This window comes from Dinoponera quadriceps, unplaced genomic scaffold (assembly GCF_001313825.1).
Source record: "Dinoponera quadriceps isolate SergipeBrazil2010 unplaced genomic scaffold, ASM131382v1 scaffold2167, whole genome shotgun sequence".
NCBI classification, from domain to species: Eukaryota; Metazoa; Arthropoda; class Insecta; order Hymenoptera; family Formicidae; genus Dinoponera; species Dinoponera quadriceps.
Window position 1 is genome coordinate 40228 of NW_014556702.1, and position 12206 is coordinate 52433.

A 12206-nucleotide genomic window follows, 5' to 3' on the forward strand; every position below is an offset into this window, starting at 1 on the left:
GGCCGTGGCCCGTGCTGCTCCTTCGCGAAGGTGATACGAAATCGTCGGCGGCGGGGTATCATTATTATTTAGCATCGCCATGGGCAACGACGGCGCTACTTTATCGAGCGACACTCGCGTCGCGCCGAAGAGCCCGCTGCGTCGCTCGTTGCCTGCGAATTTCACCCAGTCAACGAATTTCGAAAAAGTTTCCGTGAGCGCGCGCACCCGTCTGGACGTCTGGTAAAGAGTTGCCGGTGAATAATTCAGAATGGCATAACTGCTACTTACGCTCTTTCTATTCCGGAGCCGCGGCTATCGATTCCGCCCCGGCGACAACGCCGTCGGCGTTTTATCGTGGGAGGATATATAGACAGGCGGGAGGAAGAACCTCGCAGCCGTGACCTCGAAAATGAGAAACGGTGTTAAATAATACGCGATGGTCAATTTAAAGTCGAGTTTGTTCTCGATTAAAACGTCCAGATCGAGACCGGCTGAGTAAATTACATTTTCGCAGTATACACTGAAAAACGACTTTGGGTTGAATCTATCTGGCAACGCGCGACCGAATGCGTTTTGGTCGGAGGAAAGCGAATTTCTCGTTACAAACGACGAATGTGGCTCGTGAGAACTTTTAGAAATTTTATTCCTTTCAACCGAAGGAAAGGAACGCTTTTGGTTGTCCATCTTTTTACTGCGTGTAGGCACGCATATTGAAAATGAACGTGACTTAACGGATCGGTCTTTAAAAACTGCGTTTACATGACGAAATCGTGTTTTACGCCCGACTGCAAGCGAATTATGATAATAATTGAAAAAATTAAATTCAATAGAATAATAATTACAGTTCAGTATTTAATTGCTGAGATATCCCGTGATATTCAACGAGGATATTTCGAAGGCATGCATTCTCCCGAATTCCAGGAAAATTAGGAAAATTATCCCGGGGAAATCTGTTTGTTCGGGGCTCCGCGCACTCGTCTCGACAGGGGAGGGAGGAATTCCTTTACGAGGGAACTATTGAATGAACGGCGGAGGGTTTCCCCGAGCGCTCTCGTACGGACACGTGAGTCATCGGACACCCCGAACGCGAGCATCCTCGGAAGGGAAATTCGTTCGGGCCGTCGACCCGTCGTTTCTCATGTTCGCGCGACCCTCGTTTCCGCATCCACGGAATTTCTTTGCGGCGAGGTGGCTCGCTCCGTGTTCCGCAAGGCGAACGCTGTGGAAGGTGAGGGATCGATCGAATCGGGGCGTAGCACGGAGAAAGAGAGGACTCACCGCGTGAAAGAGAAGATAAGGCTCGGGGAAAGACGGTGCATCCTTCCTAAGGGACTTCCGCCATCGCCGGGGGCGACAGGTCGCTCGCAATCTCCCGTCTCGCGAATAACGCTTGTTCCTCCGCGGCATGACACGATCTAATTTCGCGCTAGTTCACGGCAGACGCGAACTATAATAAAGCCGGATAACCTACGGCTGGATGATTACGTTTCATCGTTAGCTCTCTCGCGCGCGCTTCCATTGTAATAACATTAATAATAAGCAGAACTTTTTCCACGCATCGCGCGCCCACGGCAAATCCGGACAACTCCGTTGTCACAATTTTAATCCGGCTCGCATTTTTCTTCTCACGTCCATCACGCAGGCACACATGCGCGTTTAATTTACCCTCGCGCTTATCGCGTCGGAGCAGATGTTATTGTCATCATCATCATCATCGTCATCGTCGCCATCTCGAGTTTTTATTCCGCCGGGCGGAGGCTGAAGCAAGCAACATGCATTTTCTCGTTAGACGAGAGCAGACGGACGCTCCATATATTTCCTCGTATCACATTTCCCGTTTATTACTCTCTCGAGCTTACGGAGACCGTGGCTGTTCCAGTTTCGCGCTATCTCCGACAGATATCTACCGATCTGGCCAATAACTATATCTTTCCGTGTCGCCGGCCTTGTTGTGTAACGTTCGTGCACGATTCATTGCATACCTGCGCATCGATTCGGTCCTTCCGTTTCCTTATTGCCCTACTCGCGTAATCCCCGAGGCGGCGGTAGTAGCTCTCGCCTCTCGCGTCTATCCGCGTTGATCCTCGCGATATCTCGAGTACACTCGTTTCGCAAAGGGGCTCCTCCGTCTGATCGCTCATTCGCATCTGCCGCCAGCGAGGAGGCATCGCTAACTCGACGATCAACACTCTCGTGATATCGCAATCGAGCAGCCCGACGCGACGATTGACAAGTTTGCGTTACGTGTTACGCTGATATCCCGCCCGACACCGCTTGATAACGTCGCCCTAACTCTTCAGCCACCTCAAAGGGTCTCTCAGTATCGAGTTTATCGCTTTAGTCTGCGAACTGATATTTATTGCCGACCGTACGGTATCGGTTATCGTGAATGATTTGTGGCCCGTCCGCGGGATCACGCGACGAGGGAAGGAAGAGGGGGGGACGCCGCACTGCACTTTAGATTAGATCGATCGTTAATTACTTTATTAGGGTGTAATTATTATTAAGGTCCTTATTATCACGCGGCCGATATGGCCGGGGAAGAGGCGCCTTTGAAATGGAATTTCGAATTTCAGCGTTCCCAATCCTGGTTCCCCGCTCCTTGATTGCGAATCGAGGCATTGGTTGTCCGCATGCCGAAATTTCATCCCCGGTTCCTAGTTCCCTGTATTGAATTTCTTGCTCCTTATTTCCTTCATTGTGTTCGAGTCCCCTTCTTTCTCTCTCGTTCATCAATATTCGAACCCGTTTCTTCGGTTGAAAGACGAGCCGTCGGCGAGCCGGCCAACTGCAACATCGGTTACGTCGCCGTCGGTGCCGCCGGAGGAGAGAGAGAGCTTTGCCCGCTCGTTGCATTATTAATCGAGCAATCGATATCTCGGTCTATGTTCCATGCACGCGCCACCGATACCGCGGCGTTAGGCCGCCGTCGTGTGTCACACGTTGCCCTGTCAATTTCCACGGTTTCTCTTAACTCTTCGGTGTCCTCGTCCTCTCCACGTTCTCTCCTTCGCGGCGGAAACTGCGAATCCCGGCGAGATCCCTGCGCCAGCGGCGAAAGCGACGAAGCTCGCAGTCCGTCTTGATCCTCGCGATATTCTTCTTCTTCTCCACGAATCTAACAGGAGGGAGGTCTATCCCCGGTGTTTTTATCGCGCTCGCCGCGACCGGTAACGATATTACGACGAAGTAGCGCGCGCGATTATGACATTTCCCGAGAGCACCGCCGGGCGCTTCTCCTTCCCCGGCAAGAAAGCCGAGCTGACGTGTCACCCATTTTCGCCCGTCCTTGCGAACGCGTGTTCCGCGTGCTGCGAGATCGCGCGATCAGCTCTACTGCCTCTCTCGGTTCTATTTGCGCCGAGCTTCGCGGTAAAGCCTTGCAAGGACACCTCGTCCCGGCGCACCGTAAACTCGTTCCTCTCGTGCCACCCAGCTCTCCTCCCTGCCGCAATTAGCGTCCCGCAGTTTTACGCTCCCCCGTGGAATGCAACGCTATTTCGCGCGAGAGAGAGAGGGAGAGAGACGATTGCGGCGCCGCACCTGCACTGGAACGGCGTGGCTTCGCACAGCGTGCGTACAATATGCGGGCGAAAGAGACGCCACCGCCATTCAAACGTGCGAGCACGCACACGCGGCTGTCCTGTCTGGGATTTTCAAAGTGCCCCGGTATCGAACCGCACCGCCGTTTTTCGCGTGACGTCCGGCAGCCTCGGCACTTATGTCATTTATATCGTGTACTTATTTATTAGAATCACTCTCGGGTACGCCGACGGTTTTTCGGAGAACTGCGGGTAATATAGCAGAACGTTAAGGACGAAAGTCGCGATTTCGGCGGAAACTCGCCTCTCCGTGCGTGGAACGACCGTGGTTTTCTCCGTGGAAAAGAAGCACCACTCCGCTTGATTCTAGTACCTTTTTTTTTTCTGTGTACTCACCGAAGAGTGAAATAGCAAAATAAGAATGCATACACGCTCGCGTGGTTTCGCATTTCCGCAAAAAGCGATGATTTTCCTAATGGAACGGGCGATTTCTTCAGATTTCTGACATCACCGCCACCGGAAATATGTATATGCATATAGTTTGCTCCAGTTAACATCGCCGTAACGATAATGTTGGCTAATCGCGAAACTACGCTGTCTAGTTAACATCGTCTTGCCGCTGCCGCCATCGGAGGTCCTTCGACGGGCGAGGGGGGGGGGGGGGAGGGGGAAGGAAAAANGGGGGGGTACGGCGAAGGTAAAACGATTGCATTGCTGCCGCATGACGGTATCGGAATAATTAACAGGTGCGCGTGTGCACCTATCCGGAATGATGCCTAACAGGAATCGAATTAATGAAATCGATACGGTCCACCTGCAATCGCATTGCAACGCAACCGGGGTTCGGCCTCGGTTTATGCGCAAGTGCACGCCGGGGTCGCGTATTTCGGGGTCGGCAGAACGCGCAATGGGTGGGAGAATGTAATGCGATATTAATTTCTCCCGAGACAATCCGATATGAAATTAATTTTCATTACCAGATAATACCAGGTGTCGTGCATGCGCTTGACCGCGTTACGCCGGCGCGACGAATTAATCTGACGTTTCGTTCACGTCGCTTGTAATTACGACTTAATTCCCGACAAACATGACTGTCGTCCCTTTTCTTTCTTTCTTTTTTTTTTTTTGAATTCTTTAAGTACGCACGCGATTTTGTACCATAACCCGTTTTGCGTATGACTCTGCATCCTCTTCGCTCTCCTACCTGTGGAAAATACGGTGTCTGTTAATTACGGAATGCATCCGATGTGTCGCAGTGAAAACGTTTGATAATAATTAAAATATCGTGTTTATGACGTAAATACTGTTACATACTGTAAATGTCTCTACAAATGATGCTTCTGCCAAGCTATGAAATATCACATCATACGATTTCTCCTGGTACTTCTATATTGATGCAAAGAAAAAAAAGAACATTATTCTTAAGCCAAGAATAGATATTCTATCATACATAAACAAGAATATTATGATTTTCTTAGAAGATTTTCAGTCTTGATTTGATTGAATTTGTATTGATGCAAATATTACTTGCATTCAATTCAAGACTAAAAGATCTAGAAATATTATAAGATTCTTATTTATGCATCGAAACATCTATCATAGATTTAAGACTATTTTTTTTCCATGTATTTACATAATCATATAATCAAACTTTATTGCATTAAAGAGCTTTATATTTAATCAAATATGTTTCCTTTTTTTACCGTTTTCAAGTAAAGCGATCTTAAGTGTATAGCAGAGTCGAACTAATTAGCGCGAAGCGGAATCCCTGCGTTTTCGTTTCCCGGGACGATTAATCTTCCTAGTTCGTACGAGTTAATAAGAAGGAATTATGACAAAACGAGAACATTGAGCCGCTCGGGTTTTTGTGATCGCGGTTCCGCTAATGGGAGTTTCGGGCCAAGGCTCGCGACACTACTAAACGTTCCGTCAGCGTCTCTCTATGTCACCGCAGCTGGTAACCGCGAGTTTACCCTGCACGGACGGACAAAGTTGCCTTACGTCGACGGTACATATTTGTCGATGACATACTTGCACGCGGCGTAACTTGAAAGTGACATATGTAATTTTAACGATGTACGTGTGCACGCGGACAGTGTCTTATCTATATTTTTATAATTTTCTCCCCGAACCCTCCCATCATACTTTTCACATGGTTTTATTCGTTAATTGGATACGTCTGGTATCCGTAAATGAACATATCGGCGCGCCGTGTAATTTAGTAAATGGTTATTATATATTTTTCATATGTTTATGTAATTATATAATGATCTGTATGTGTGCGAAAATAATTTAAAAATTTTAACAAGGACTGATTTTAAATACACGATGTTTTTACTGTGCAATGGAAAAAGGCAATAAAGATGTTCAAACTTTCTGCGCAGGGACGATTCGACGGACGATCGATTCGCCATGGACCGATACGAGGAAGAAGCCGAGGACAGCGACAACGAGACAGATCCTGAGCAACTTCTGAACGAGTGGCTGGGCGAGTTGGACAGTCTGACTGTGGTGAGTTTATATTTTTCTTCGCGCATGATTTCTCCGTCGGTCATTTTATGGTCAGGAGCGACGCGTAACTGCCGTCGCTAATAGCGCGCGGACAGCGAAATGTTCTGACCATATCGGAAGTTATGACCAACACTTGGCCGATCTATAGCTGTCAACCGTTGGCCTAGAATCCATTATCTAGTTGTGGGCCATTACCGACCTATAATTGGATATTCAATCGCATAGTACGATTCGCAAAGCTTAAGAGACTATTTCTATTCTTTTATACGTATTCTTTTGTAACGTTCTTTATTTATATCGTTGAGAAACATCCAATAATATAACACTTGAAAGGAATTTTAGTTTTCCTTACAGTATGAAACATAAAAATAAGAAATTATAATAAAAATATGTCCTTTGCTTTTATTTTCATGCCACTTTTATATTAGTAATTTATAAAAATTAAAATATAGCTTACATTTCTTGACATATATCTAAATAATTTTTTATTGTTATTTTCTGCTTTAATAATGAATAAATAGGTAAACATAATAGATAAACATAAATAGAAAAAATTCAAATTCAAAAAGGACCCAATTTATGGTATGAAATTTGTTGACTTATATCTTTCCTATTTCTTATTTTTAATCTTTCCTATTTTTATTAGTGTTTGGCTCGAGTTATCTGACTTTCGATTCAATACTGAACTAATATTGATTGCCAATATTGGTCTAATATCAAAAATACTTAGTAAGACCTGATATAGGATTTATCGTAAATATTATACCTCTGCTTTTAATCATTCAAAGGAAACTGAAAAGCACGGATTCATCTTTAACGAACCCGTTCGTAGAATAATAGGGACTGTAATATAATAACGAATATATAGTGTTCCCTGTAGCAATAATGTTAATTAATTGCAAACGTGCGCAACTGAATGCACGTGGAAACAGTTGCGAATATTGCCGCGCATGGTAACGATATTGTCAATTACCTAATTATAAATAGCCATGTGTGCAGCTAAGAGTTAGCCGGCAGAGCGATGGTAAATATTACGTTACACGATATATCGCGGCAATTCATTGCAAACCAGCGGCTAAATGCATCTTGAAACTATCGCAAATATCACGTTACCGTACACCGCCGCGAGTAAATATAAATTCCATGCCCACAATTCGGAAAAGATTGGTGCGCAGAAGAGGAGGAGGTAGTATTATAACTCTCTCGTTTACATTTTGCACAATACTTTTATTAATAATCTATATTTTAAATTAAAAATTAAAAAAAACTCAACATTCGATTACATTCATCCAAATATTGTTTAATGTTGTCAACGATGTTGCGGCGAAAACACTCAAGTACATATGTGTTCGTGTGATAATGCACCAAAGTTTAAAGAGAATCAGGAAGTATGTGTAATTAAATGCTAAAATGTACCTTGAAAACGTCGCCGAAATGTTTGAAAGTAACAATATGTTACAACAAACACCGACTATTGTATATTGGCACATTAGCGTACGACGGGCTACTAAACAAAGGATTCCATAAATAATCGCTAGAATTCGTCAGCTAATAGTGATGATGCCTTAAAGGCGAAAATACCACCTTGCCTTCTAATATATTCGAACAATTCGAAAAATCAGATCAATCGAGCTTGAAGAGCGGAGCAAACCACTCTCTAGCGTCCCTGACGTCCCCGTCTCTAACGTCGGTGAAATTGGTTAGCCTTTCTCATACAAGTTAGTATCCGGAGATCGAAGTGGAATCATTAAGGCCGACGAAACTTCGATCCGATTAGTTTAGAAGACGAGGCGATCCAATGAAGAGGCAGCCGACTAACTGCCACTCTCGGGTACGCGCTTCTCAATTGGTGTCAATTGGCGCGTGGTCTAAATGATTCGCTGGTAACTCGCATGAGAAACCGCTGATGCAAGTTTACTTCCTCGAAAAACGCCCACGTGCCTCTCTCTCTTTCTCTCTTCGTGTTGTGTCTGCACTCGATATCTTCAGTCTTAGATAGTCGATATCCTGATCGCGAAATACGTGGAAGAGAAGTCCACGCTATCCCATCGCGCCACACTGAAGCGTGTGACCAATTTGTCAAATACAATTGGAAATGGTAAAATAATCTTTCTATTGATATATTCCGCTAACCTCCGTCGATGGGGATTCGCCCTGTATCTTACGAAATAAAAGGCGCCGCTGATTCCTCCCCGCCTTTCATCGTCATCGACAATTTCACCGACGACTTCAGTCCGAGAGCGCGCGAAACCATTTACCTACCTACCACCGTACACCAGCCCCATCTTCGGCGACTTCCAGTGGGGATCCAGTGTTCGCACAATAGCGGCAGCGAAACGACAAATTGTCGGCAATTGACGTGTCCGGATGATTGCGACGCGAACTTTGTCCGACCGCGGCGGTAGACCGACGCTCGTGTCGCTGCCGCCGAAGCGCTTCCTGCCGAGGCTCGTGCTAACCTGACCCAACCGTGGTTGCCTCTAATTTCATTAAATCGCGGATAATCGCGCCCCGACGAATCCTCTGTTGCGTAGTCAGTCGTGTCTGTATGTGTGCGCGCGTTAGCAACTTTCAGCGCGCTGCAGGCACGGATTATCGGATCCGCGGGCCCGCGGAACGTCGTTACGAAGTTCCGGGGACTCCCTTTGTCGTTAGTTCCGCGCGATAAAAGTTCCTTCCTTTTTTATCTCCCGCTAGAGAGTTTTTATCCCGCGCCTTTGTCTCGGGCCGATAGAAATTTGTAGATTAGTGCGCGGTGGGCTAACCGCCGACCCGGCACAAAGCGTCGCGCTTCCATAACGAGATTTCCCGGCGACAACTTGGCTCAACGATTCTTCAACTCGCGTTTGATGCCTTGAGAACTTCAATGTTGTCAACTCGTGTGCCGGGTTCGTTCCTTTTTTCTTTTTACCTTTTACCGAGTCACCTCTCGAGATACCTGTTGAGTATCCTACTTTGCATACAGACGAGCTCGTACGTCTTCCACGCGGCGGAACGTACCTGGTATTTTTAGAGTCACAACTTGATCCCGTCGGGGAAAATAATTAAACGACGCCCGGGAGAGGAGCCGCAGGCGCCGAATTTGCCGGACGGCGCGGCGTTTCGTTTCCTTCGCCATGCAAATGCGCGCTTTCGCTAAACAGTCGTTTTCCAACCGTTGGATAATCCCATCGTGGCTGTGATACAGCCGAAGCTTGTCGTTAAGGAAAATAGTTGAATTTATTATTCGCGGTAGCAACGACATTGACTGTTCGAGGTGAAATGCGTTTACCTGCAAGGTGCAACTATATTGTTCGCTATGGCGCCTTAATTCGAACATTTCGTACATCTAACTGCAGTAGCAACGACATTAGCTGTCCCCAATTTACGGAAGTTCGCGCGAGGATACCGAAACGACGGGCGAGAAATGTAAGCTTACCCCTTCCCAATGATCGGGGAACGTCGTCGCTTGTAATTGTGCGTCGAACGATCGCAACAACCAAACATGCAGGACCTTCAATGAGGTCGAACTGTCGCGCATCGAACACTTGAATGCTACCATTACGCCTCGAACCGGCGAGAGATACGCGTACACACGGAGTGTGTCGGTGTGTCATATATCATTCCCCTCGATCGAGTAAAATATTCGTCGGCATTTGAACTATTTAATCGAGCCGCCGTCGGTATCGCGTTAATTAATATTCGTTTCTCCGATCGAAGAAGCCAAGGTGGAGAACGAGGAAACATCACCTCCGCAAGTAGCGATATATCATACATTTTAAGGTATGTCGAGTCGTGAAAGTTTTCGTTTTTAACGAGCATTTCCAACGAGCCGAGAACAAAGAGATACCCGAGTTGAAGTTTAAGCCGGCATTCGTAATCATTATTTGACAAATCATCACGGCTTTATTCATTCCGGGTCATTCGTCAACCTGCGTCTGTGCTGTTATTACATTATTTCGTAGAAGAAATATTGATCCAAAAGCCGAATGACGGACCATGAATATGAATCTTTGATTAATTATATTTTCAATCGAAGATCCTAAGTTAAACTATGAATATCGGCCTTAGAATGTTATGAAAATCTCAGTTATTGATTTTTACGTCTAATAATATTCCCTGGACCGCGAGAGAGTAATCTCGTTTATATCTGCCAACGTTTTTTTTTTTTTCATTTTTGCTCAGCCTTGTTATTGTACGAGGAATCTAAATTTAAATCTCTACATATAAACACATAAACACACAAGTATTATTGAACACGTAACTGTTGTCTTTCCCTTTACAGCTTCTAGCTCGCGCACTTTTAAAAGCTGTAATTCTTATCAAAACTTCCAATGTCAAAAAAGAAAAAAGAAAGAGAAGAAGGATTTAGGAAAAAATAATAATGAAGTGTGTCAGATCTTTTAGCAATTTCCCCATGAATATATTCGCCGCTAAATAAGTTATGTAATTAATACTTTACCGGCTTTACTGAAACCAAAGTTAAAGATTAAGTTCTGATAAAATTGTTTAAGATAATCGAACATTAAATAACCGTTGACGAGCGCTTCGAGCGCTTCTTTAATATAGAGAAAATGGCAGTAAACAATTATTTTCGCACTGACAAAGCGGGACAATAGTCTATATAAAACTATTCGATGTTCTTCATTGAACCTTCAAGTTCGACGGAACTTGCAGGATCAATTCCGAGGCGAAATTTCGACTCGGGCGAGCTCTCCTCTTGCGAGACGCGTTCGTCTCTTCGATTTCTCGAGGGAGCCCCGAAGTTCTAACGAATCGGGGATGCGCCTCGAGTGCAAGTCGCGGCGAATTTGATTGCGAACGTGACGCCTCGGTGATGAGTAAAAGTACTCGCTGAAAGTGAAACCGTGAGACGAGTAACCTTGAACCTTCGGTAAGCGAGCGAGCCGGCGGCGACGGCGAATGGACACTCGAGAATCGAGTCTAGTAGCGGTGAAAGATGGATGAGCGGCGGCGGCTTCGAGTGCCGCTCGGTAGCCGGAGAAGTACTCGAGCGCATGCACTTGCACTTCGTAGCTTCGCGGCGAAGGTTCGGGCGAATCGATAGTCGCGCGCGCGATCGACGCCCGACATCACGCGATGTTTACTTCTCGCGGCGGAGCGAAGTTAAAATCGCGATGGTCGGACGCGAAGGGCGGACGCGGGATTAGGGTGGGCGCGTCGATGCGAACGAGAGATTAATTTTCTAAAGAAGTTTCGTCAGACGACTCCCTTTAAGGGGGTTGCACCACCCGTGAGAGCCCGAAATGACCGGTAGTTTTTCGAATTTTTCTCACAGAACATAGAAAGGTATTTATGAGATATTCCTGTAAATTACGCTTTTGTTTGCAAGAGAATATAAGAGTGTAATGTATAAGAATATTGTGTGAATATCTTCTTGTGTTAAACACTTCCCTTGGCAAAAATTCGTCAAGTTATTTATCATTCTGGACTCCCGGGGATGGCGCGACCCCCCTTAATCGAGCGAGAGTCTTCTCTTCGCGTTGCGTGCTTATTTCTCGGCCGTTGCCGAAGAGACTCCTGAGCGTTGTTAAATTTATGAGAAAGAAGCTGAGAAGCGATGAAAATTCATGACAGAAGAGGAAGAAGACGAAGCTCACGAAGGACTTTGATGTTGATATTATTCGTTTATTATTTCCGCGAGTCCGTCAGCGGAAGACGACGCCGCGAGCGCGTCGAGAACAGTCATTTTGATGAGTAATCTTGCTTACAACACGGGGTCTTTATCAATGGATGAGATACGAAATGCTGACGAATCCTGCCCGGGTATAAAAAAAAAAAAAAAAGTAGCTCGATTTAGTCGGTGAGTCGTGTCGCGTCGCGAGAACAATAAACAAGAATATACTAGTCGGTCGGGTCTTCTCTCTTCATCTTCCGTTGTTCTCTTCTTCTTTCCGCTTCTCTCGCTTTTATTTCGAGATCGTTCTCGGACGTATAGATGAGCGAAAGAGAGAGAAGAGGAGGAGGGAAATAGGGTGAGAAAGAGAGAGAGAGAGAGAGCGAGCTTTTGCACTTGCACTTGGCGATGCATCGGAGGTCGGTCAAGGCGCCTGTGTACAGATCGATAACCTGGCAACGCGGAACGGATAACGTTGCACCGTGGTCGCTGACCCCTACGTGGCTACAGAACATACGAGAGAGCGTTGGAACAGAACCCTGAAACATCTTACG

General features: G+C 46.0%; 1 protein-coding gene across 1 annotated transcript in view; it reads left to right on the forward strand.

The window, feature by feature from the left end:
• The window catches only part of LOC106747998 (amyloid beta A4 precursor protein-binding family B member 1-interacting protein), a 152043-nt gene that overhangs the window by 32654 nt on the left and 107183 nt on the right, over positions 1–12206 (forward strand). The window contains exon 2 of the mRNA XM_014626117.1: positions 5909–6035. Coding sequence (XP_014481603.1) covers positions 5937–6035 — 99 coding nt within the window. The 5' untranslated portion in view covers positions 5909–5936. The remainder of the gene's footprint in view (positions 1–5908; positions 6036–12206) is intronic.